Source organism: Gadus macrocephalus, chromosome 7 (genome assembly GCF_031168955.1).
Source record: "Gadus macrocephalus chromosome 7, ASM3116895v1".
Lineage (NCBI taxonomy): Eukaryota > Metazoa > Chordata > Actinopteri > Gadiformes > Gadidae > Gadus > Gadus macrocephalus.
Genome location: NC_082388.1, coordinates 24,984,209 through 25,012,138, shown reverse-complemented (window position 1 = coordinate 25,012,138; position 27,930 = coordinate 24,984,209). Strand labels below are relative to the sequence as shown.

At 43.0% G+C, this 27,930-nt stretch overlaps 2 protein-coding genes across 4 annotated transcripts in view; both read right to left on the bottom strand.

The window, feature by feature from the left end:
* Positions 1–308: 308 nt before the first annotated feature.
* Positions 309–18,333, bottom strand: csf1rb (colony stimulating factor 1 receptor, b). The gene is made up of 22 exons (XM_060056517.1): positions 18,172–18,333; positions 13,447–13,689; positions 12,261–12,551; positions 11,502–11,638; positions 10,812–10,974; positions 10,434–10,722; positions 9,470–9,585; positions 9,277–9,388; positions 8,781–9,021; positions 7,812–7,949; positions 7,591–7,720; positions 6,369–6,473; positions 6,061–6,171; positions 5,537–5,654; positions 5,318–5,356; positions 4,774–4,906; positions 4,340–4,462; positions 3,660–3,771; positions 2,886–2,985; positions 2,587–2,710; positions 2,319–2,400; positions 309–1,643 (listed from the first exon to the last, which is right to left on the bottom strand). The coding sequence occupies exons 1-22, from the start codon at positions 18,227–18,229 to the stop codon at positions 1,582–1,584; spliced, it is 3,027 nt and encodes a 1,008-aa protein (XP_059912500.1). The 5' UTR covers positions 18,230–18,333; the 3' UTR covers positions 309–1,581.
* A 510-nt stretch (positions 18,334–18,843) lies between these two features.
* The window catches only part of LOC132462029 (platelet-derived growth factor receptor beta-like), a 16,038-nt gene continuing 6,951 nt past the window's right edge, over positions 18,844–27,930 (bottom strand). The window contains exons 15-26 of one of the 3 annotated variants that reach the window (XM_060057581.1): positions 27,354–27,452; positions 26,801–26,905; positions 26,298–26,406; positions 25,435–25,556; positions 24,683–24,792; positions 24,260–24,382; positions 23,675–23,786; positions 22,937–23,036; positions 22,283–22,388; positions 21,875–21,971; positions 21,320–21,456; positions 18,844–19,680 (exon numbers count right to left, since the gene is read on the bottom strand). In XM_060057581.1, coding sequence (XP_059913564.1) covers positions 21,320–21,456; positions 21,875–21,971; positions 22,283–22,388; positions 22,937–23,036; positions 23,675–23,786; positions 24,260–24,382; positions 24,683–24,792; positions 25,435–25,556; positions 26,298–26,406; positions 26,801–26,905; positions 27,354–27,452 — 1,220 coding nt within the window. In that variant the 3' untranslated portion in view covers positions 18,844–19,680. The remainder of the gene's footprint in view (positions 19,681–21,319; positions 21,457–21,874; positions 21,972–22,282; positions 22,389–22,936; positions 23,037–23,674; positions 23,787–24,259; positions 24,383–24,682; positions 24,793–25,434; positions 25,557–26,297; positions 26,407–26,800; positions 26,906–27,353; positions 27,453–27,930) is intronic. The other 2 variants (XM_060057579.1, XM_060057580.1) reach the window with 2 other exon arrangements.

The window sequence follows — 27,930 nt, the reverse complement described above, 5'->3', positions numbered from 1 at the left end:
ATCAGAGTTAAGTGTCCAGGTCTGAACGCTAAGGGACACAACATGAGTTCAGTTTTCAGGTCTGAATGCTAAGGGATATAAATGAGTAAATTAATGAAATTTCTATTATTTGTCATCTGTATGATTAATCCTCTTGGTTTTCTCTCTTACCGGTAATATACTGCGCTACACCCAACACTGATACTTTTATTTTTATTACTGAGGCCCAGTATGCATAGTTTACATTCAGTATGTTTCAGGCCCACCAGGAAACAAACCATTATATACCTGCCTCATCTAATCGAATAAACACAGATACTGTACAACCATTATTAAGAATATAAACACAATTTTATTAATAGACAGTAACAGTATAATAGTCAAACAACACGACTATGATACATTGAAACATCAATGCAATAAAAAATTAAAGATGAGCTTATTCATCATCTGTTAGCAGTTTTCAAGTATGCAATAAGCGTATAAAAATAATGCTTGATTTCTTCATCTCTGTGGCCCTGTGGCCTTAGCAGCCCGGTATTGGTCCGCGGCCCGGTGGTTGAGAACCTCTGCCATAGACCCAGTACTGATAGTGTACTCTAGTCACAGTAATGATACCACCCTAGACAGTAATGATACTTTACCCTAGACCCAGTTCTGACACTTTACCTTAGACCCACTTGGTCTAGTATGGATTTTAAATGTTTCATAAAAACTTGGCAACATTATTTAATAATTTCAATGAAAATACTTTTATAAGTATTCATATTTAAAACACACAGTAAGAGCTAGGTCGCGCCCACATCTCTACACAGTAAGAGTTAGGCCCCTCCTACATCTCTACACATTAAGAGTTAGGCCCCGCCTACAACCCAAAACTGTAACGTTAGGTCCCGCCCACATCTCTACACCGTAAGTGTTAGGTCCCGCCCACATCCCTTCAGTTACAGTTAGGCCCCGCCCACATCGTCATCGTAATCGTTAAAGAGAGATAGATTTTCTATTTTTAGTTAACATTTCCTATTCTTTCAAATCAATTAAAGTAAATATAATTATCAGTTAATTTAAGAAATTGACAATTTAAAATAATGTTCTCATCATGATTTTAACACAAAATCACCTTATAATTAAAACATCCATCTAAAAAAACATAAAAATAATCAAGCAGAATAATGCAGAATGTTACCTAAATAATAAAAAAGTTTTTACTATATAATAAAGATGACATAGTAGTAGTGAAATGTCATAATGCCAAATAATTGCAATGTATGCAAGATGTTACATGGTTTATACTGTAGTATAGTCGACTATATTATGTATAATATATATTATAATTATATAGTGTATACAATGTTTCTCTCAGCAGACATGGTGACATTGTATGTATAAAATAGTTTTTAGAAGTATATCATATACTATATCATGTATTATACATAATACATTATATTAACAGACATTGTCATATAGTATCTATTATAAAGTATACTATATCATGTACTATATATTATGTTATATATAGTATATTAACAGATCTGTTAATTTATATCATATATAATATGTAGCATAAGAACACATTTATACATAACATATATTAATTTCATATTAGTGGTACACGTTCTTCCTCATCTTCGTCCTCAAAAGAGGATCCGCCTCCTCAAAGACGTCTAGGAGAGGAAACAAGGAGAGGTCACTAGGAGAGAAAACTAGGAAAGGAAACACAAAGAGGTCACTAGAAGATGACATTGGGAAGGACACTACAAGAGGACCATTTTTAGCAATATACTGTTTATATATTATTGTAAGAATAATTATTATAGATACAAAGTTATTACTACACATATCTTATTCTATTATTCCATTACATTAACATTTACATTTAGGGCATTTAGCAGATGCTTTTATCCAAAGCGAAAGTACATTTATCAGAAGAAAGAGAAACAACAACATATCGCTTTTGGTACAGTGAGGTACGTAGAACCAACTGCCTTACAGTTGCTAGGTGAACCCATTCTCCGTATGCAAAAAAAGATAGCTGGGGTGAAATGCTACACCATGCTAAGTACTATTTTTGTGCCAGGAGTTACAACATTCAACAAGTGCGTGAGAGGGGTGTTAGGGGAGTGAGGGAGGTGGAGGGGCGGTGCGGGGGGTAGGGAGGAGGCTATGGCCCAATCCCATTTCTACCCCTTACCCCTTCCCCTTACCCCTCCCCCTTGTTTTGAAGGGGTAAGGGGAAGGGGTAAGGGGTAGAAATGGGATTGGGCCTAAACTGAGACCAGGTGAACTCTGGACCAGGGAGTCCTGAGTCTCTTGCGGAAGCTGTTTCACCAAGCCCTTACCTTGTGGAGGGCCGTCTTCAGTCTCTGATTTGAGCCTTTGGTCGGCTGTCCCAACACCCTGCTCTCTGTCCAGGTCTGAACGCTAAGGGACGCATCAGAGTTAAGTGTTAAGGGACACATCAGAGTTAAGTGTCCAGCTCTGAACGCTAAGGGACACAACATGAGTTAAGTTTTCAGGTCTGAATGCTAAGGGATATAAATGAGTAAATTAATGAAATTTCTATTATTTGTCATCTGCATGATTAATCCTCTTGGTTTTCTATCTTACCGGGTCATTTTGATGTGTCTGTGCCTCATTGGTGGAGAGGAGGTTCTTAATCAACTGGCCAATCTCAGTGAATGTTGGTCTGTGGGTGGGCTCTAAATTCCAACAGCCAATCATCAGCTGGTATCTGGAGAGGAAAGAGGAGGGGGAGAGGAGGGGTCGCAGCTCATTGGTTAGATCCAGACACTCTCTGGGAAACCTCTCCAGAGGAACATTAGGATTATTGGATCTTCAGCAGAAGAACAGATCTATAATTATTATTCATAGTTAATTGAACAATATTAAGATAAAAAGTTCTTTACATCTCTGCAGTGGCGAAGTCAGGCTTGGACATGTGCCGGCCGGCTTTGATCATCTTGTAGAAGTGAGTGTCCACGACCACGTTGGGGTACGGACTCTGACCTGCACAGACGGAGACACAGTCGGGCCTTGACAACACGACCCCCATGGTGAGGAGATGGAGATATGAGGTTCTCGAGAAATGAGGTTTGAGATAAAGAGAGGAGGTTTTCAAGTTATGAGGTTCTTGAGAAAGTTCTAGATAAAGATATGAGGTTCTAGAGTTAGGGGGTTAAGATATGAGGTTCTAGCTAAAGAAATGAGGTTAAAGAGATGGGAGGTTTTAGAGATATGAGGTTCTAGAGAAAGATATGAGGTTCTAGAGTTAGGGGGTTAAGAGATGAGATTCTAGTTAAAGAAATGAGGTTAAAGAGATGGGAGGTTTAAGAGATATGAGGTTCTAGAGAAATGAGGTTTTAGAGATATGAGGAACCAGATAAAGATATGAGGTTCTAGAGATATGAGGTTTTAGAGATGATGAGGTTCTAGATAAAGATATGAGGTTACAGAGATATGAGGTTATAGATAAAGATATGAGGTTATAGAGATATGAGGTTAAAGAGACATGAGGTTATGGATAAAGACATGATGTATACAGACATGAGGTTATAGATAAAGAGGTTATGCTAGTAACAGTACAAGTATATATTATATGAACTATGTTGCTAGTAGTACCCAGATTTTATAAATAGAAATGAGTTGGTTGGTTGGTTGGATAGATGGATGGATAACAGTACCCAGAGAGAAGATCTCCCACAGCAGAACTCCGTAGGACCAGACGTCGCTCTGCGTGGTGTAAACACACTGGAAGATGCTCTCTGGAGACATCCACTTCACTGGCAGCCGGGCCTGTTGGGTACACCAAACATCCAGAGAGAAACACGCTGTCAGAACCAAAGGCTACTTTAGATGGTTGAAAGAGCCGACGAAACAATGTGGTCCCTGCAGCCAGCAGCACTCTCCAGATTAGATTAGATTGGATTACGTTAGACGGTAGATTAGACGGGATTACATAAAACAGTTTATTAGATAAAAAGCAATTAGATTGGATATCAGATCAAAATGCAATAAAATTAGAGTTTGATTGGATGGGCTTCTTTTATAAATTAGATGGGATTTGATCAGAGATACATTGAGATAGAATACAATTAGAGATTTGACAAAAGGGTATGAGATAAGATATTGCATTATATTATATTAAATCAAGGATAAGATCAAATATTATTTGATTAAAGAATACATGTTAGATTCTATTCGATTAAAGATTTGATTAGATGGGATTCGATTTGTTTCGATTAGATGCCAAATTAGGATTAGTTGGACTAGGTGATATTAGATTGGAGATTAAATGAGTTACGGTTAGTGAGTACAGGTGAAATCGGAAGAAGAGATGAGAGTGGACGTGCACGTGACCCACATTCCCCTTGATAATGTAGTTGTCATCGTCCGTGATGTCGCGGGCCAGACCAAAGTCACAGATCTTGGCCACGCGGAACTCAGTCAGCAGCACGTTCCTGGCAGCAACGTCTCTGTGGATACACTTCACACGGACAAACAGACAGACGGACAGACAGCCGGTCAGATGGAGATAAAGTTGTGTGTGTGTGTGTGTGTGTGTGTGTGCGTGTGTGTGTGTGTGTGTGTGTGTGTGCGTGCGTGTGTGTGTGTGTGTGTGTGTGTGTGTGTGTGTGTGTGTGTGAGAGAATGTGTGTGTGTGTGTGTGTGTGTGAGAGAGAATGTGTGTGTGTGTGTGTGTGTGTGTGTGTGTGTGTGTGTGTGTGTGTGTGTGTGTGTGTGTGTGTGTGTGTGTGTGTGTGTGTGTGTGTGTGTGTGTGTGTGTGTGTGTCTTACATTCCTTGATGACAGGAAGTCCATCCCTTGGGCCACCTGGTAGGAGTACTGGAAGAGATCCAGGAGACTGAATCTACCGTCCTCGTCACCTGACAGGTAAGAGGTACACGTGTACATGTGGTTCAATGTTGGTCTCCTCAACCTCTGCAACTCAATGTAACAACGCCTTAAACTACATGAGCACCATAGTAAATGACAACTAGACCATTAGTTTACTTTGAATGAAATGCTTTTTAATTGCTTATTAGGAATTTAACTGATGTTAATGAATTGTTAATTAATGTCTCCTTATTGTAATGTCTCACTGCACTTTAACAGGATTTACTTGTGTAACTACACTGTAACAGGAGACTTAAATGCAAAGTGTAGACATTTACCTTCATTAACTCACAAATGGATAATTGACCAGAAAGTTTGCGTGTGTGTCATACCTGAAGTCCGTGTGAGTGTGAGTGAGTGTGTGTGTGTGTGTGTGTGTGTGTGTGTGTGTGTGTGTGTGTGTGTGTGTGTGTGTGTGTGTGGGCCGTGAGGATGGGTACCTCGCTGCATTTCCTGGTATTCAGAACACGAGATTCCACTGTCACTGTTAAACACCAACACACACACACACACACACACACACACACACACACACACACACACACACACACACACACACACACACACACACACACACACACACACACACACACACACGTTAGGATTCAGAAACAGGAGTGAGCGGTTGGAGAGGGTAGAGTTAGAGGGTAGGGCCTGGAGTTACCTGCGACTGCTTCCCTCCATGTTTTTATACCCCTCCTCGGCTGAGACGGACGCCCGCCCACGCAAAAAGTTGAGGAGGTCACCGTTGTAACAGTACTCTGTGATCATCAGCATGGGACCTACGGGAGGGAGGATACAGGAGGTAGGATATAGGAGGTATATAAGAGTTACTTTATCCCATACTGCATAAAAACACACAAACGTGTACGTATATGTATATCATATATGCACAATGTTTTTAGTAGTATAATAGGCAGTAATATATCTATGACCTCAAACATATAAATGACATCATCAAATGTACAAATGTACTTTTTGTTCATCGCTTTGGATAAAAGCGTCTGCTAAATGCCCAAAATGTAAATGTGAATATGTGTATGATGTCATATACACATATGATGGATGTCATAAATATACATATGTATGATGTCATACATATGTATGATGTCATAGATATACATTATGTATGATGTTATATATATATACACATGTATGATGTCATATATATGTATTTTGGGATGTTACCTCCGCGGGTGCAGGCGCCCAGCAGGTTGACGATGTTGTCATGGTAACCAAGGTGGCTTAAAATCTTCAATTCTGACATCAGAGCCTCACTTTCCTCTGAATGAGCGCTGGCTGTTACAGACACAGCCAGACACAACACACACATACAAACATTATATATTTACACACATACACGTTACAGACACATATATGAGAGAGAGAGAGAGAGAGAGAGAGAGAGAGAGAGAGAGAGAGAGAGAGAGAGAGAGAGAGAGAGAGAGAGAGAGAGAGAGAGAGAGAGAGAGAGAGAGAGAGAGAGAGAGACTCACGTTTCAGCATCTTGACCGCTACTTTCTTGATGCTGTCCTCCTCCCCCAATCCGTAGGCTGTGGCCTCCACCACTTTCCCAAAGGCCCCCGCCCCCACCACCAGGCCTACACACACACACACACACACACACACACACACACACACACACACACACACACACACACACACACACACACACACACACACACACACACACACACACATGTAAACATACATGTAACATACATGTATATAACTGAAGAGATATATATGTTTATATAGATGTTGTGTATTGCGTGTAGCTCTATGGATTGTGAAGTGGTACCAGGTGTTGTGGTACCAGGTGTTGTGGTACCAGGTGTTGTGGAACCAGGTGTTGTATGGAATGGTACCAGGTGTTGTGGTACCAGGGGTTGTGGTACCAGGTGTTGTGGTACCAGGTGTTGTGGTACCAGGTGTTGTGGTACCAGGTGTTGTGGTACCAGGGGTTGTGGTACCAGGTGTTGTATGGAATGGTACCAGGTGTTGTGGTACTAGGTGTTGTGGTACCAGGTGTTGTGGAACCAGGTGTTGTATGGAATGGTACCAGGTGTTGTGGTACCAGGGGTCGTGGTACCAGGTGTTGTGGTACCAGGTGTTGTATGGAACGGTACCAGGTGTTGTGGTACCAGGTGTTGTGGTACCAGGTGTTGTGGTACTAGGTGTTGTGGTACCAGGGGTCGTGGTACCAGGTGTTGTGGTACTAGGTGTTGTATGGAATGGTACCAGGTGTTGTGGTACCAGGGGTTGTGGTACCAGGTGTTGTGGTACCAGGGGTTGTGGTACCAGGTGTTGTGGTACCAGGTGTTGTGGTACCAGGGCTTGTGGTACCAGGTGTTGTATGTAACGGTACCAGGTGTTGTGGTACCAGGTGTTGTGGTACCAGGTGTTGTGGTACCAGGTGTTGTATGTAACGGTACCAGGGGTTGTGGTACCAGGTGTTGTATGTAACGGTACCAGGTGTTGTGGTACCAGGTGTTGTATGTAACGGTACCAGGGGTCGTGGTACCAGGTGTTGTGGTACCAGGGGTTGTGGTACCAGGGGTCGTGGTACCAGGTGTTGTGGTACCAGGTGTTGTATGTAACGGTACCAGGTGTTGTGGCACCAGGTGTTGTATGTAACGGTACCAGGGGTTGTGGCACCAGGTGTTGTATGTAACGGTACCAGGTGCGGTGTAAAGCTGTACTGATGTGAGGCCGTACCCAGCTGTAGCTGCTCTCTGGGGAACTCCCACTTCATGTCGTTGTAGGGCAGCTGGCTGGGGTCGATGAAGGTGTACTCGTTGCCCTGGTTGACGTCAATGATCTTCCAGCGGATCTCATAGCGAGGTTTCTGCGCAGGAGAACCATCAGGGGTCAGAGGGTTGGCAGGGTCATCGGGGAGGGGGGGGTCAGAGGGCGTTACACGGCAGGTGTTCCCTCACCTGCTTGTACTTGTAGAGGAGAGCCAATAGGAGGAGGAGGAGGAGCAGAGCGGCACTGGACGACCCAATCAGAACAGAGTTGAAGAAGGGAGGCGGACTGTCTTGCTTATAAGGGAGGGTCACTGTGTGAGAGGAAAAAACATTTTATATCTCATCTAAATGTCTCTCATATCTTATATATATGCAACGTCTTTTACTGTGTACAGTAGTATTAAAGAGTTACTGTATACAGTAGTATTATACTAACTGTGTACAGTCGTATTATATGTATACAGTAATATTATAGTAACTGTTTAAGGTGGTATTATATAGTATACAGTAGTATCATAGTTACTGTCTACAGTAGTATTATAGAGTTACTGTATTTACAGTATTAGTATAGTTACTGTCTACAGTAGTATTATAGAGTTACTGTATTTACAGTATTAGTATAGTTACTGTATATAGTATTATTATAGTTACTGACAAAGTAATAGTATATAGTATACAGTAGTATCATAGTTACTGTCTACAGTAGTATTATAGAGTTACTGTATTTACAGTATTAGTATAGTTACTGTATATAGTATTATTATAGTTACTGTTTAAAGTAATAGTATATAGTATACAGTAGTATCATAGTTACTGTGTACAGTAGTATTATAGAGTTACAGTATATACAGTATTAGTATTGTTACTGTATACAGTAGTATTATAGTTACAGTTTAAAGTAATAGTATATAGTATACAGTAGTATCATAGTTACTGTTTACAGTAGCATTATATAGTAACTGTATACACTATTATTATAGTTACTGTTTAAAGTAGCATTATAGTTACAGTTTAAAGTAATGGTAAATAGAATACAGTTGTATCATAGTTACTGTTTACAGTATTATTATAGTTACTGTTTAAAGTAGCATTATATAGTTACTTTTTACAGTAGTATTATATAGTTACTGTATACAGTAGTATCATAGTCACTGTTTAAAGCCGCAGATACTTTACAGTGGTATTATAGAGTTGCTCTATACAGTATTGTACCAGGGCCTTACCAGGGACGTAGTAGTGGACACGAGACTCGCCCATTTTGCTTCTGGCCACGCACTCCACTGTCACATTATCACCGTTGAACGTCAAGGCCAGCTCCCTGTGAACTTCCCCATTCAGCTCCTTGGTCTCTCCTGATTGGTCGGCCTCTGACAGCTGATATGTGGGATGATCCCCACAGCTGCCATGCAGCAAGATCAGATCAAATTATCATCCGTTCAATGGATATGAGTATCAACCGCTAGCATAATGAATATAAATAATGAATAAACAAACAATGAGATCCTTACTTTATACCACATTTATAATATTCTTATTATTAACTAAAATGAAATGATCAACAGGCACCATAAAATATGTCTGTTAGACTAAATTTGGTAAGTGTGGTAAGTAAGTATCAGCTGGTCACTGCGTAATTAGTGGTAATTATACATACGTGTCGGAGATCAAAGGACATCTGTACCAGTGGAGTTCTGGCAGAGGATATCCTGAGCTGGAGCAGATGAGAGTTTGATTCCCGTTCAGTTTGATCACCGCGGTAGGGGATCCTGAAACATACCAGCCAATGAGAATCATGATGTCATTTCAAGCCTCATCATCAGGGTGTGGCCAGCAGGGGGCGGTCTTACTGTAAACCCGGAGATCGATGGTACGGTTGCCACTGGAAACCAGAGAAGAGAAGAAGAATGTGTATTTCCCCCGGTCCTCAAATCGAACCTTTCTCAGAAGCAGCCACGATTCCAACCTACAAGAAACACCCGAAACAAACATCATCACTATCTAAACATTATCACTATCTGACTAAACATTATCACCATCGAACATAGAACAAATTAAACATTATCCCTATCCGACTTAACATTATCAATATCGAAATCACTGTCTAACATTATCACTGTCTGACTAAACATTATCATTATCTGACTAAACATTCTTACTATCTAAGCATTTAACAATATCACGATCTGACTCAACATTATCACTGTTGAGTCACACATCCTCCCACCACGGGCTGACCAGAGAACAGACCCACACTGTTACAGTAGGAGGTGAGGAACAGACCCACACTGTTACAGTAGGAGGTGCTGACCAGACCCACACTGTTACAGTAGGAGGTGCTGAACAGACCCACACTGTTACAGTAGGAGGTGAACAGACCCACACTGTTACAGTAGGAGGCGCTGAACAGACCCACACTGTTACAGTAGGAGGTGAACAGACCCACACTGTTACAGTAGGAGCTGAACAGACCCACACTGTCACAGTAGGAGGCGCTGAACAGACCCACACTGTGGCAGTAGGAGCTGAACAGACCCACACTGTCACAGTAGGAGGCGCTGAACAGACCCACACTGTTACAGTAGGAGGCGCTGACCAGACCCACACTGTTACAGTAGGAGGTGCTGAACAGACCCACACTGTTACAGTAGGAGGTGAACAGACCCACACTGTTACAGTAGGAGGAGCTGAACAGACCCACACTGTTACAGTAGGAGGTGCTGAACAGACCCACACTGTCACAGTAGGAGGCGCTGAACAGACCCACACTGTGGCAGTAGGCGGTGCTGTGTTCTGGTGGAAAGTGTCTCTCACCTGTCGGGCTGGCTGATGGTGCTCTCCTGGAGCGAGGTGTTATTCAGCCAGGGTGTGTCCCACTGATGGTGCCGTAGTGGCGGGTACGCCTCCGTCAGGAAGGCCAGCCTCACGTCCCGCCCCTCCCACACTTCCACCACGCTAGGCGACGCCCCCGCGCTACCGTTAGCGCCGCCGGGGCTAACGGTCGAGTTGGCGCTAGCATCCACCACCAGCCTCGCAGTCGTCTGCGCGGCGCTGACGTTAGCCTGCCGAACAGGCAGGAGGTAGACCCTCAGGTAAGGAGCGTCTGGGAGGAACCATAGACCACAAATATATCAAAGGTGACCTATAAAAAAAATATATATTTGAATTATACATAAAGTGACTGTGTCTCACCGACGACAGTCAGGTTGGCGGTTGCCGTGGCGACGCCAGCCTGGTTTCTGGCTGTGCAGGTGAAGCGACCGCTGTGCCGCCCCTGGACCGCGGGCAGTGTGAGCGTGAGGTTCTTGTAGAACGTCTTGTCCTTATACTCCTGTCCCTCCGTCAGGGTCAGCCCCTGCACGCACGGTATCAGCTCACCACCTCGTTCAGGAGGTGTGCGTGTGTGGGTGTAGGTGTGTGTGTGTGTGTGTGTGTGTGTGTGTGTGTGTGTGTGTGTGTGTGTGTGTGTGTGTGTGTGTGTGTGTGTGTGTGTGTGCGCGTGTACCTGTAGGCATATGTTTGTGTGTGTGTGTGTGTGTGGTTGCGTGTTTATACCTTAATGAGGTATGTGTGTTTCTGTGTTTCTGTGTGTGTGTACCTGTAGGCGTATGTTTGTGTGTGTGTGTGTCCAGGTGTGTGTCTACCTGTAGGTGTCTATGTCTCCAGGTGTGTGTCTACCTGTAGGTGTCTATGTCTCCAGGTGTGTGTCTACCTGTAGGTGTCTATGTCTCCAGGTGTGTGTCTACCTGTAGGTGTCTATGTCTCCAGGTGTGTGTCTACCTGTAGGTGTCTATGTCTCCAGGTGTGTGTCTACCTGTAGGTGTCTATGTCTCCAGGTGTGTGTCTACCTGTAGGTGTCTATGTCTCCAGGTGTGTGTCTACCTGTAGGTGCGTGTGTGTCCAGGTAACAGAGACTCTGTGATCGGGGTTGGTTGTGAGACAGGTTATCTCCAAACTCTCTCCCACGACACGAACAAAAGAATCCTGACCTATGGAGACGACGGGTAGATCACGCAACCCTAGTGGAGACAGACAGACAGACAGACAGACAGACAGACAGACAGACAGACAGACAGACAGACAGACAGACAGACAGACAGACAGACAGACAGACAGACAGACAGACAGACAGACAGACAGACAGACAGACAGACAGACAGACAGACAATAGTATTATAAGGTCAGATAGTAATGAATCCATTGAAAGTCACAACTCTCGCAATAGTGGAACGAACTCCCCGCCGACGTCAGGACTGCAGAGTCGCCCATCAGCCTCCCCAAGAGACTCAAGGCTCACCAGTTCAGAGTTCACTCGGACTCCTGCATAGCCTCACCCCTTACCCCCCCTCCTCCCCTACTCTCCTAAAAACACCCCTCTTACACACCTATTTGACGTTGTACGTCCTTGCACTTGCAAAAACTAGCAATTGTAAGTCTAGGCCCTTGTTTCTATGAACATCCTTACGGTACCAACAGGGATATACGTATTTTCTCTTTCTTCCGACAAATGTACGTATTGTAAGTTGCCCTGGACAAAAGCGTCTGCTAAATACCCTATACATTAATGTAAATGTACTAGTGGTTGATGAGGGCATCATTAAGTAGTGTTATTAGTAGGTATTAGTAAGTAGGAATGCTCACCGGTGACCACCAGGTATAAAGGCTTGGAGGTGAACTCTTTGCCCTCCTTCTGAGCAGAGCAGACGTAGCTCCCACTGAAGGCCGGGCTTACGCTCCGGATCAGAGCGCCTCGCTGGGGGTCAAAGGTCACCACCATGCCCAGGGGCAGCCCGCCCGGCTCTCGCTCTCGCCGGAGCGTCAGCTGGCTGAAGGACGGGTCGGTCACCAAGCACTCCAACAGGAAGTCCCGCCCTTCCTCCAGGTTTGGTATACGTTTGGGAACCTCGAACGCACTGGCAGGATTGGCTGAGTCTGAGGGAGACAGACAGACAGACAGACAGACAGACAGACAGACAGACAGACAGACAGACAGACAGACAGACAGACAGACAGACAGACAGACAGACAGACAGACAGACAGGCAGGTTTAGGGTAAGTAGGTTTAAGGTTAGTAGGTTTAGGTTTAGTAGGTAGTAGGTTTAGAGGTAGTAGGTTTAGGGCAAGTAGGTTTAGGGTTAGTGGTTTAGGGTAAGTAGGTTTAGGGTTAGTAATTTAGGGTTAGTAGGTTTAGGGTTAGTCGGTTTAGGGTTAGTGGTTTAGGGTTAGTAGTTTAGGGTTAGTAGGTTTAGGGTTAGTAGGTTTAGGGTTAGTAGGTTTAGGGTTAGTAGTTTAGGGTTAGTAGGTTTAGGGTAAGTAGGTTTAGGGTTAGTGGTTTAGGGTTAGTAGTTTAGGGTTAGTAGGTTTAGGGTTAGTAGGTTCAGGGTTAGTAGTTTAGGGTTAGCAGGTTTAGGGTAAGTAGGTTTAGGGTTAGTGGTTTAGGGTTAGTAGTTTAGGGTTAGTAGGTTTAGGGTTAGTAGGTTTAGGGTTAGTAGTTTAGGGTTAGTAGGTTTAGGGTTAGTAGTTTAGGGTTAGTAGTTTAGGGTTAGTAGGTTTAGGGTTAGTAGGTTTAGGGTTAGCAGGTTCAGGGTTGGTAGTTTAGGGTTAGTGGGTTCAGGGTTAGTAGTTTAGGGTTAGCAGGTTCAGGGTTAGTAGTTTAGGGTTAGCAGGTTCAGGGTTAGTAGTTTAGGGTTAGTAGGTTTAGGGTTGGTAGTTTAGGGTTAGTGGGTTCAGGGTTAGTAGGTTTAGGTTAAAGTGGGATAACAGGTTCAGAGTAAGTAGGTTTAGGGTTAGCAGGTCTGGGGTTAGCAGGTCCAGGTGAGGGTCTGACCTCTGACGTAGAGGTGTATCCAGGCGTCCCCACAGCGGTAGGTGCCCGTGTGTCGGGGTCTTGAGCGTCCGACCTCCAGGGTGGGGCCCAAGGAGTCTCTCAAACGCAGCGAGAAGGCGGAGCTGGACCAGCCTCCGGCGGAACCGTTACCATGACAATACAGGGTGAAGGAGGAACCAGCTGCCATCTCGACCTCCGACCCATTCGGGTAAAGCCTGGAGTTCAGAGTCATGGAGGGCGTTTCTGTGGAGAGAACAAGACTTTACTAAAACTAGAACTAACTTTTACAGAACCATAACTAATTGATAACCATGGCTACATAATAACTATAACAGACTATGATCATAACTATACTATTTCTGTAACCATAACAGAGATGGAGATGCAGGTAGTTTTAAGATATCCCAATAGGCTTGCAGTACTTTTTAGATATCCTAGCTTTTAATACTATTTTTCCTTTCTCCCTATCTCCCTCTTCATCCCAAAATGACCCGAAGTTCCCCAATTGCCAAGATGTTTAAACGTATTGAAAAGAGCAACAATAGAACAATAGCGATATTTATCAAGTTCAACTTGGGTTTGTTGTCATAAAACCACCATAAACGGATAATCAAGTTTATGGACACCATTTTGCAACTAAACATGGTGTTAACAATCAATGTATCTTAACTAGGAATGGGTTCAGAGGAAATAGTTAATAGTTATAAGAAATAGTTATTAGTTTTATCAGAACTGGTTCTCTATCGTCATCTGGCGCCTTGATCTTTCAATAGAGAGGTCAAGTGTCAAAATGATCAGCAATGTTCCAGCTTTATTCACTCTAACCAAGCAGTATCCACATTGAGTTTATTTTGGTACCAAGATTACACATTCCAGCTCTAGCATTTTGGAGATATACTCTCTTTACTCTGGGGTAACCTACTAGCCCTGCAGTACTTTTTCAAAGTAACCAATTAGTATTGCTGTACGTTTTTTTCCCCGCTTAACTCCAATATTGATTGTATCTTTGATTGTTTGCAGCATCCCTTGCAAGCCTTCAATCTCTCCTCAAAACATAAATTGCTAATTGTTGTGAGATTGTGATGCAAGGAGAGATTTTTTCTGTCTAAACAGGCAGGACAACGGTTGTCCAAGAGATGAATAAAGCAATGAAGGGAAAAACGTTCAGGGCGTGTCAACTGAAACTCTCGGAAGGTTCCGCTCGTGGCGACGGCGTCGTTTAACCCACTCATCACCCAGACTTCCGTTCACAAACCCATCTCTTTGCCCTTGGGCTCCCAGCGTACATTGCTTCCATTTAATTGCTCCATTGTGGTTCAACACATACATGTAACATAAATTGTCCATATAGTGTACATTGTAGGGCATTACGTCACACACCACAAACACAAACACATAGAAGACATAAACATAAAAGTCCCTTCACCTTCTCCCTGATCTAGAGATTGATTCAATGTTGATCGTGTGGATTGAAGATAGGAGTGTTTCAGTTTGATCCTGTTCAACTGGGGTATTCTGAATCTGCACGTTGATGGTAACGGTTCGTATTCTCTGTTTAAGACATGGCTGCTGAGGTCAGGGGCGGATCTAGAAAAATATTCATGGGGTGGCAAGAGGGGGACAGGAGATTTTGAGGGGTGGCACCCTCTGGCAGAAGTATATACAGTATGCCGATTTAATTAAAGCCATGCTAATCAATATTTACTTGGAAAGCCCCCACATTTAGATATTTTGACTCAATAACATTATATTTAATTTATTGTGGGATGAGTAAAGCCTTACATTTAAACATAAAAGGTTTCAGACAAAATGTAATAAATTATTACTGAATAATTACAAAATCCACCTGCCTTACAACAAACAGCTGCACTATTACACCAGCAGGGGTATGGGGCTAAAAATATATGCAAAGAGAGCTGCAATATGTACTTTAGTTAACAATAAGTTGGCATTGGTCCATGAGATATTCCTATCAGATGTCAATCATCAGTCCAACTTGAGTGCAAATATCACTTTATTCACCGATTCCAATAATTTACATACAATGCCACCCTCAAAGTGCGGTGACATAGAATAACTCCAAAAGTAGAGTGTATTACCTGCATGCTTGGAAGAGCCAAATGGGGATTCAGGGGAAGTGCTATCAAAGATTTCCCTCTCTTTCTTTTTTTATATCTTTAATTTCTAAGTATTTAAGACCTTTTGGGTTTACCTTATTCTTTTTTTTGCTCTTGATGTGAAGCTTGTTTTATTATTAATTATTGATGACTTATATTGGTTTATAAAAGTTCAGACAGGTGTGCAACCAAGTAGATTAGAGATGGCCATTTGTAAATTATTTACAGAAGATAACTTGCATTTTGTTGTCCAAGTACCTTGGACCTTGGTTCAATGACAATAAAGTTTAATATAATCAAATCGAATGACTGTTGATACAAAAGGAGGCACATGAAGTTAACGGTCAGGAAAACCAGCTGAGTGTAGAAGGGTTTGTGTTTGTTAGCGCGTCTTTAGCGCGGATTGCAATTCTTATTGCAGCCTGCAGGGTTATGCGAGAAACATACGGAGGGACGCGGTTGTTGAGCTCCGCCGCCCCACATTGCATGACACGTTAAACTCAACTAGAATCGCCACCATCAATTTGATATCAACAGAACAAAAATAGTCGGAAAGCCTACAGAAACTATAGATAGTTAATGTGAATAATCACATTATTAAAAATAAACTTGGAGCAATGATTTACTGGGGAACAATTTTTTTGGGAGAATGCTTTTGCAGGGAGTTCGCCGCCCCACCTGCCCATACGGCACGCGCCTGCTATGCAGCTATAAAGGCCTATTTAGGGTCGTTTTAGACGCAGAGACGTAAGCACGTAATTTACACAAGGGACTTGTTTTAGACAAGTTTTGATTTACGGTTCCCGTAAGGTTCCTTAAGGATTGCGCGTGTTGCAAGGGGATTCTCCGCCAGAACAGTAGGGGGAGCAACGAACGAATCTGTGGAAGTGGAAATCGCTGGCTTGTTTATATTTATAATCATAGCCGCGGAAACGTATTCTCAGCAGGGGGTGCTGGAAAAAAAACTCAGCCTGGACTAGACTCGCTACTCGCTACATTGATAAAAAAAGATATACAGCAGCGCAGCTCAATTGCACCAGTGCATGCGTGCACAGTCGAAAATCGATCGTTGTGTTCACACCATGGTTCACATCCAGCTGCTCACAGAACAAGTTTAGCGCGCCACCGCTCCCCTCACACTTTTTCATATAACTTTTTTTCAGCACTAGGTCATATGAGCATTAAATAAATGCTGCGTCTCAAAATGCCTTGGACAGCAGCGAGGATGACCCGCTTTGCCACGGGCCGAAACAGTTCGGAGCGACCACAGCCAGAGCGAACACAGCGGGGCAGAGGAGTGTCAGGAATAGTCTTTGGTGTACACATCAGTACGGCCTATTTGCACTACTGTTTAGTGGCAATGCAGTGTTTTATTCTATGCCTTTTAATTTTCGTATATTATTTCAATGAATACAATTTATTTATTTATAAAAACAAGATCTGGTCTTCAAATCTTTTTTCCAAACATAGGTCGGGTTTGTGTTTATATTCAGACCAATACGGTACAGCGGGCGCTCACATGACGTTAAGCATTTCCAGGTGCGTAATGTGACGCTTCAGAACCTAAAATCCCGTTTCTCCCCGTTGACACGACAACACATAACCGGCGTTTTCAGAAATCTCCACTTTGGCCGGAGTTTTTAGAAATAATCGTTTTCTGTGATAAGACAGGGCCTCAGACAGGGGGTGCGCCTGAGGTGAAGAATGAATGAAGAATTCGACTGCTCGCCCAAAATGATCTGAGGCGTTTGAAAAGCATATCCTCTGTTTTTTTTTCTCTTGCAGACGAGTTCTACATGGTCTTTCCAGGATAACTGGTGATCTATCCATACTCCCAAATACTTGTAGGAGGAAACCTATTTGATTGTTTCATTGTGGATTAGAATAGGGGTTATGTTACAGTGCTACTATTATAACTGGTCTTTCACCATGCTATGGTACTATTCTGGTACGTGGTTGTTTGTGTATTTCACCAGACACTACTCAGGACAGGGAACAAGGATCCTCTGAAACGGCTGAATCAGACTTTCTGTAAAGTCTATTAAGTAATCCTGGAGTTCTTCCTCTTTCACTGTTCACTGGGTTTCTATTGTGTTTGTATTGTGTTGGCTCTGTTGGGTTCCTATTGGGTTGGTTACATTGTGTTCCTATTGGGAGGATTCTATTGGGTTTCTATTGGGTTGATTATATTGCTTTTATATTAGGCTGGTTCTTTTGGGTCGGTACTCGTTTGGTTCTATCGTGTTCAAGACCTCTTGAGTTCTAGAATATATTATATATAATAATATAATATAATGAAATATATTATAATATTCTATCAGATGTTAAAGCATTGGTTGTACAGTAACTTAGGGCAAACCAACTGTCGCTGATGTTACGATTGTCCAGAAGTCCACGCTAACTAACTTTATCGCATGGTTTAAATTGGAAAATAGAAAGATAAAGGGATTGGATGTTTTATCATCAGTAGAAACCAGCAGCACTGTCTCCGTCCTTAGCCTACCACAAGATAATAATGAAGAGCATTCTACCGAAAATATATCCTCAAATAACACATTCATACGTCAATCAAAATGTCAATAAAACAATTGAAATGGTTGATCATTACCTTTTGCAAAGGTGTAAACCACCATGAAGAACAGCACATATTGAAGGAACGGCTGCATCGGTCCCCTATGGAGATCTGTTTGTGACGATGTTCTCTCTTCTAAACTCCACAAACTCTGTTACTCAATTCTTCTCGCTCCTTGTTACTATCTGCTTCTCCTCCCTACTTCCTCTGTGTGCAAACCCCTCTCTTTCCTTCTTTTTTCTCTCCCTCCCTTTCTGTAGCTATATATTTTGTTTTTATGTTGTTGTTGTGGTTAACGCTCATGTTTATCTGTCTATTGACTCAGAACAATTTCGCCAAGGGGACAATACATTTCTATCTATCTATCTATCTATCTATCTATCTATCTATCTATCTATCTATCTATCTATCTATCTATCTATCTATCTATCTATCTATCTATCTATCTATCTATCTATCTATCTATCTATCTATATGTATGTATATAAGTACATACATTAACATATGTTTATATATGTATGTATATAGTATGTTTGTATATATATATATGTGTGTATATATATATATTCACATATATATGTGTGTATATATATGTGTATACATGTGTTTTTGTGTGTTTATCACACTGTGTTTTGATTACATTTTTATTGTAATTTGCATTAAACTATAACAAGTGGCATGCAAACATAATTATCATCAACCCCAACCTTATATTATCGTTTATGATATTTATTTATCATTTAGATATCAGCTAACCCTAACATACATTATCATATGTAGATAGCTTTCAATATCTCATTATGTAACCATAACTCATGCTATCATTCATAAGCTCCAAACATGTTACCATACAGCTCAAACAATTATAATACAACTCAAAACAATATTATAAAGCACATTACTTGATAACATAACATGATATACATAACAATGATGATGATAGTTATCATAATAATAAAACAACAATGATAACAATGATGGTAATTCATGAGGACTCTTGTCTTGTAGTACATGTTCTTTATTCAGGTTCAGGAGAACTCTTATCTTGTAGTATATGTTCTTTATTCCGATTTAGCAGAACTTTTATCTTGAAGTATATGAGTTATTAATTAGGGGGACTCTTATCTTGTAGAATATGCGTTATTAATTAGGGGGACTCTTATCTTGAAGAATATGAGTTATTAATTAGGGGGACTCTTATCTTGAAGAATATGAGTTATTAATTAGGGGGACTCTTATCTTGAAGTAGATGAGATTTGTACTGGGGGGACTCTTATCTTGAAGTAGATGAGATATGTACCAGGGAGACTCTTATCTTGAAGTAGATGAGATATGTCCTAGGGCGACTCTTATCTTGAAGTAGATGAGATATGTACTAGGGGGACTCTTATCTTGAAGTAGATGAGATATGTCCTAGGGCGACTCTTATCTTGAAGTAGATGAGATATGTACCAGGGGGACTCTTATCTTGCATCCATCAGGTCTGATGTTTGTTCCACCATTGAGGCATCGTGGGATTCTGGGGCGGCCTCAATAACAGCCAGGCTGAGGATGAATACATGATGTCAGATGAACACATGATGAAATTACTATTGCGCCACACTTCTATATGCAATGGCTGTACTATCTCAGTGAATGAATTCATGAGAACGTTTAGAAATTTGAATGTATGTAATCTGCTGTGTTGCATAATGATATTCTTAATGTGAATGTTTCTACCCTGCTTTTAGGGTAATGTGTTGTAAGGTTAATTTCTAGTATATTTAAGTTCAACTGTAACCCTAACCCTAATCCTCTCTAGAATTTGAATTCCTTTAACCATACCTCTATATAACTCTTATTATAACTTACTTCTCTTTAACTCTGATATTCAAGTTAACTAACTTCTCTCTATCTCTGAATTTTAGTTCAAAGTGCTGACAGCACTTGTGTGCTATTCTCTGTTCCTCCTTAAGACAGGAAGTGGAGGAGGAGAAGAAGAAAAGAACCCTAATACCTCCTACTCCTAACAGAATCTACTAACCCTGCACTACCCTACTAACTCCCACTCCTAATCGAATCTACTAACCCTAGACTAGCCTACTGACTCTAAACTACCTCCACCCGAACCTACTAATGGTGCGTTTCCACCGGAGGGTGCAAGCCGGTTCAGTTCGCTAAGGTGTGGCACGGATCACGTTTTCAACGCCAAAAGTGGGCTTGACCCAGACTGAGCCGTATTGAGCTGTACTCGTCAAGCAGTACTCAGCCGTTGGGGTAATGATGTTGTGTTCCTCAATCCTCGGACGCCAGACTTCCGAGTCGAAAGTCGAAGATCTCCCAGCTTTCTTGCGGCATTTCTCAGAGGCACGCCCCCTTTTTGTCTTCATCTTTCGGAATTCTGAGAGTAGACCGAGAGCAGTGATGACGCTCTCAGCAAAATGGCTGCGCCCGTGAAGAGATTTATTTTCTTTGTATTTGTACCACGTAGGTCATTTTAATGTCGCTTTTAAATGCTCTTACAAACTTGATTACATTGCAACTTTATTCTGGTCACCAATTCATACATTGCATGGTCTTGCTGTACGTGCAATACAATGTAAAGTTGTGTTGTTTGTTTTCGTGCTGGTTTTCTAAAGAGGCTAATGTAGCTAACAAAATTTAACCGCTAGCCAATTTCATGACACAATCACAAAGACGAACAGGAACGCTATAAATGCTCCGAGACCGGAAATGACGTCAAAAGTACAACTCGGAAGGCTGGCGTCCAAGGATTCAGGAACACGAACCGCACCTTCACTACTCCACCAAGCCGCACCGAACCGACCCGCACCCTCCGGTGGAAATGCGCCATAACCCTACACCACTGACTCTAAACTACCTCCACCCAAACCTACCAACCCTACTACACCCCCCTACCGACTCTAAACTACATCAGCCGAAACTTCCAAACCCTACACTAAGCTGCCCCACCCAACCCTACACCGCCCTAAACAGTATAGTAAATATACTTTCTACTACAGTATATGTATGTGCTATACTGTATAGCACATTCATATACCATACCACACATAGTATTGTATATATGCTATACTATCTAGTATAGTATATTCATATGCTGTATTATCTAGTATTGTACTAGGCACTATAGAGATATTGTGCCACTATGCTACTTTTAAAACACAATACTTTATACTGAACATACTCACGGGGTTTGGAGGTTTTCAGGACCTGCCTGCACCCGGGCACTGGTTTCCATGGTGACCAGGTAGCTGTGGGAGGAGCCAGCCTCCGGGAGCTCTGTACGTGTTCGGTCGACCAAAACCTCAGGGGGGTGGTCCTCTGTAGGGGGAGAAGGACGGGTGGAGGGTGAGAGCGTAACCTAGGTAACCGGGCGGTCTGAATGACGGGGTTAGTGCGTTACCTAGGATACCAGGCTGTCTGAATGACAGGGTAAGCGCGTTACCTAGGATACCAGGCTGTCTGAATGACAGGGTAAGCGCGTTACCTAGGATACCAGGCTGTCTGCATGACAGGGTAAGTGCGTTACCTAGGTTACCAGGCTGTCTGAATGACAGGGTAAGTGCGTTACCTAGGTTACCAGGCTGTCTGAATGACAGGGTAAGTGTGTTACCTAGGTTACCAGGCTGTCTGAATGACAGGGTAAGTGCGTTACCTAGGTTACCAGGCTGTCTGAATGACAGGGTAAGTGCGTTACCTAGGTTACCAGGCTGCCTGAATGACAGGGTTAGTGCGTTACCTAGGTTACCAGGCTGTTTGTCTGTCCTGGCGGCTCTTGATCTGGTTATCGCTGTGTTCTCTCCACTCAGGAAGTTCTGCTTCAGCTGGGAGTACAGCTGCCCAAACAACAGAACACACCGTAACATGATACACACCCTAACACAACAGACACCATGACAACACACAACACATGATACAACAGCACACAATACACATCAGGAAACACCAAGACTCAGCTGGTTGAACCAGTTAGAATCAACCAAAAGCATTTTAAACCAGTGACAACCAACCAGAAGCTGTTTGAATAACCAATGTCAATGCACTCTGTCTGCACTCTGGAGATATCGTAACATCATATGATCAGTTGTAAATACATATTGTCCTACAATAAAAAAAAATGTAGGAGACGTAATCAGATCATGGAGACCTGTTTGTGGGCGTGGTCCAGCACGTTGCCAGTAGCAACGGCTAAAGAAGTAAAAGAGAGTCTGGAGGTCGGCTCCGCCTTCCAACAGCCAATCATCAGCTGGTATCTGTTGACACACCCACAGCACACGTGACACACACACACACACACACACACACACACACACACACACACACACACACACACACACACACACACACACACACACACACACACACACACACACACACACACACACACACACATTTATCTCAGTAAAAACATAGGGGGTTGCAGGGCCTAGTAACATGGTGGTTGTCATGGTGATGTGGTCCTGGTGACATGGTGGTTGTCATGGTAATGTGGTCCTGGTGACATGGTGGTTGTCATGGTGATGTGGTCCTGGTGACATGGTGGTTGTCATGGTGATATGGTCCTGGTGACATGTGGTTGTCGTGAGGTTGTGGGCCTACTTACATTGTGGTTGTCATGGTGATGTGGGCCTAGTTACATTGGGGTTAGGGTACGGGTGTTTGGTGTTAGATTTAGGGGTGATGGCTTTATGGGTTAGGTTGTTACAGGGTTTGAGGTTAGGTTCAAGGATAGGGGTTATGGGGCTCGTGATAGGGTAAGGGGGTTAGGGGTTCGATGATATTGCTAGGGTCCGATGCTTACAGGTCCTGGGAAGCCTGTTTGGGTCTGGCCATGCGGTATCCGGTCTTCAGGGCTGAACACAACTTGTTGGTGGAGCTCAGGTCTGCGTATGGAGCCTCCCCTTAGAAGGTGACGTTCATACAGTTATACAGGGCTCATTGTAGACACATCTACCGTGTATCCATTTATAGATCTATACTGCCTACCAGACAATCTATACACTTGGATCCAGTAATTCCTCAATGATCTACTGTTCGAGATAACGTTAGGTGAGGTTACTTTAATAGTTCTGTATATACTATATATTATATAAACTATATTATTAGTAGTAACCATAATATGTGTCTACAATAGGACTAGCATGTATAGTACTTATATATACTACTATATATAGTAATACAAGTATACTACATATTATATAAACTATGTTAATAGTAGTCCCCAGAGTTTATAAATAGAAATGAGTTGGTTAGATAGATAGATATTACCATGTTAACTATAGTACTAATGTGTATAGTACTACTATATACTACTGTATATTGTAGTATTAGCATATACAATATATTATATAAACTATGTTGCAAGTAGTCCCGAGAGTTTATAGATAGAAATTAGTAGGTTAGGTAGATGGGTATAAACATGTACAACGGTATAATAGGACTAGTATGTATATACCCTAGTAATACTATATACCACTGTATATAGTAGTAGTGTATACTACATACTATATCGTCTACAGTACAGTGGTAGTCAGAGTACCCAGAGAGAAGATCTCCCACAGCAGAACTCCGTAGGACCAGACATCGCTCTGCGTGGTGTAAACGCTCTGGAAGATGCTCTCTGGAGACATCCACTTCACTGGCAGGTAGCACTGCACACACACACGCGCACACACACACACACACACACGCACTCACACACACACACACACACACACAGGCACGCACGCGCACACACAATTACCAACACAGTTACACGATTACAAACACACAAATACACAATTAGAAAACACACAATTACCCAATTAGACACACGCACATACATAACTACACACACACAATTACAAACATGCACACATGCACACACGCACCAACAGACACACACACACACACACACACACACACACATAATTACACGTACACACACAATTTCACATACACAAACAATTTCACACACAAACACACACACACACACACACACACACACACACACACACACACACACACACACACACACACACACACACACACACACACACACACACACACACACAGACTCCTCCCCTTTACAGACTCCTCCCCTTTGCATGGCTACAGATCAGATCGATGGGAGCTTCTGACTCACGTTTCCGCGGGCGACGTAGCTTGGATCCTTGTGGAGGTCATGTGACAGACGCCAGTCTCCCACCTTCACCAGCCCCCCCCCACACACCAACACATTCCTGGCTGCTAGGTCCCTATGGACACACTACACACACACACACACACACACACACACACACACACACACACACACACACACACACACACACTCAGTGATCACTCTGTACAAGTACGGTGTTTCGCTGTAAAAATAGGAAGGAAACAGGAGAAAGGTTTGTGGATGTTAGAGGATGTGACATGAGAAGGTTCCTAGGATGCTAGAGGAAAGAGACATGAGAAGGGTCCTAGGATGCTAGAGGAAGGAGACATGAGAAGGGTCCTAGGATGTGGGAGGAAGGAGACATTAGAAGGATGCTAGAGGAAGGAGACATAAGAAGGGACCTACGTTCTTGGAGGACAGGAAGGTCATGGCCTCGGCCACCTGGTGGCTGAAACTGATGAGGTCCTGAAGGGTGAGGCTAGAGGAGTCACCATGACGACCAGGATCAGCATCCCCTGGAGAGAGAGGAGAGAGCTGATGCACCAAATACATCCATCACCTAGCATCTATTCCCCCATGCACCACTGCCGTAGATAACATTAGGCTAGGTTATGTAGGTACGGTTATCTATATTATAGATACGTATTATATGATGTAGATAACATTAGGCTAGGCTACATAGGTACAGTTATCTATATTATAGATACGTATTATATGATGTAGATAACATTAGGCTAGGGGAGGTCTAGGTGAGGTTCTACATTAGCCTGGCTATTGCCAGACCAAGCTCAATGGTAGATTGCACGTTGGTCTGGGGAAGCTGCTGTCATTTTCTTCAGCACAAGAGGCGTGATCAACCTCAACGGGCCTAGTTCTACTGACTCTGTACGCAATTGGCTGCTTGCCGTCGCTTCCCTGTCGTCATTGTGTTAAACCAGCCAATAGCGTGCCAGGGGGGGGAAAAGCCAGCTTGGTGATTGGCTCTCGCAAAAACGTATCGAAACTAGAAAGAAATGTATTGCTCTTCTCCAGACCCTTCTGCAGGGCGAAGTCAAATCGCCGGCAGAATGGGCGGGGCTACCCAGTCTAGTTCTATATTATCTATGTGGTATAGGTGTGTTTTATGTGTATATATAATATTGTATATGTCACGGTACCACACAGCGGGTCCTCAGGGCTCGGGTTGAGTTCAGGGTGGGATGGATCGCCAAGCGTCTCCATGGCAACACACTGAGCATCTCCATTCATCATGTCCATATAGCCTCCCTCTACGGCCTCACTAGGAGAACAGGCAGACCGACGCACAGACAGACAGACAGACAGACAGACAGACAGACAGACAGACAGACAGACAGACAGACAGACAGACAGACAGACAGACAGACAGACAGACAGACAGACAGACAGACAGTCATCTCATCTTGATCATTGCATAATTTCGCTGTGGCTCTATTAACATCAACTAACCCCAACCATGAGGTTACCTAACCCTGACCATGAGGTTACCTAACCCTGACCATGAGGTTACATAACCCCAACCATGAGGTTAACTCACTAACCCTGAACTAACCCTGACCATAAGGTTAACTCACTAACCCTGACCTTTTGTCCTGGTGATTCTACCCGTTGTCTAGGTGATTCTACCAGTTGTCCTGGTGATTTTACCCGTTGTCTAGGTAATCTACGTGTTGTCTAGGTGATTCTACCCGTTGTCTAGGTGATTTTACCTGTTGTCGTGGTGATTCTACCCGTTGCCTAGGTGATTCTACCCGTTGTCTAGGTGATTCTACCCGTTGTCTAGGTAATCTACGTGTTGTCTAGGTGATTCTACCCGTTGTCTAGGTGATGCTACCTGTTGTCTAGGTGACTCTACCCATTGCCTAGGTGATTCTACCCGTTGTCTAGGTAATTCTACATGTTGTCTAGGTGATTCTACCTGTTGTCTAGGTGATGCTACCTGTTGCCCAGGTGATTCTACCCATTGCCCAGGTGATTCTACCCGTTGCCTAGGTGATTCTACCTTTTGTCCAGGTGTGGGACTTCGTCGGTCAGTAAGCTGTGCTTGTGACGGTGCAGGTAGTCAAGCAGGTCACCGTGACCACACAACTCAGTTATCAGGAAGAAGGAACCTAGGAATATACAGACAGACAAACAGACAGACAGACAGACATGCCAATAAGCATGTAGAGGTACAATAGGTGCTAGGACGTATAACCTACAATAGGTGCGTAAGAGGGGTGTTTTTAGGAGGGTAAGGGAGGAGGAGGGGATAAGGAGGGAGGTTATGCAGATTACATACATATATAATTACTAAAACTACTTATAGTCATATACTGTATAATGAGTCATGCTGTCATAATAACTAACTATATTACGCATAATTACAAATACTACTAATAGTAATATATAATACATATAACTGATGCTACCTATAGTAATGTATGATATATACTATATATTTATACTAAATGACTAAGGATATTCACTCGGATACATATGATCTATCTAGTAGAGTAGAGGTACCTGGGGGACCACAGACCCCCAGCAGGTTGGTGATGTTCAGATGAGGCCCCAGCACTCCGAGAACCTTGGCCTCCGACATCAGAGAGGACTCAGTGCTGCACCCTGCTGGTCAGACAGTGTAATTACACATCACACATATCGCACAAAAAGTGTTATATTACAAAAGTTACAAGTATTATTACCTAGTATCATGTTACACAAAGTGTTAGGTAACACATGTTAAGGAGTTGCACCTCTGCCTAGCAACCAAAATCTGTCTGTAGCCAACTACGTTTGCAAATAAGGCAGACAAAGACAGCTCGATAGACAGACTGCTAGCCCAACTGAGAGAAAGACAGAAAGAAATCTATACCAACGGAGAGACCAAAAGGCGGGACGGGCAAACCAAAAGACAGACAGATAGACAGCTAGACAGACAGAAAGCTAGGCCAACGAACAGGCCGACATACGGGAAGGGTAGACCAAAATACAGACCGACAGACAGCTAGACAGGAAGACTAACAGATAGACAGCCATGCAGATCAACAGACGTTCAGACAGGTATTTCACCTACGTTTCAGCATCTTCACGGCCACCCTGGTGCTGCAGTCAGACCAGCCGGTCACCGAGGCTTCAACAATCTGACCGAACCCCCCTGCACCCAGCGGAGACCCTGCAGACAGACAGGCAGCCAGACAGACTGTCAGACCATGTCCAGGGTTTAGGGTTTAGGGTTGAGGGTTAGCTAGGCTTCACCACAATCATGTACAGGGTCAAGGGTTAGGCTTAGCTAGGCTTCACCACAGCAGTGTCTAGGGTTTAGGGTTAGGGTTAGGGCGAGCAAGGTTTCACCACATCCTTGCCTAGGGTTTAGGGTTTAGGGTTTAGGGTTTAGGGTTAGCAAGGTTTCACCAAAACCTTGCCTAGGGTTTAGGGTTTAGGGTTAGGGTAAGCAAGGTTTCATCACAACATTGTCTAGGGTTTGGGGTTAGGGTTAGGGTTAGGGTTAGGTTTTAGGGTTAACGAGGCTTCACCAAAACCATGTCTAGGGTTAGGGGTTAGGGTTTAGGGTTAGGGTTAGGGTTATTGGTTAACGAGGCTTCACCAAAACCATGTCTAGGGTTAGGGGTTAGGGTTTAGGGTTAGGGTTA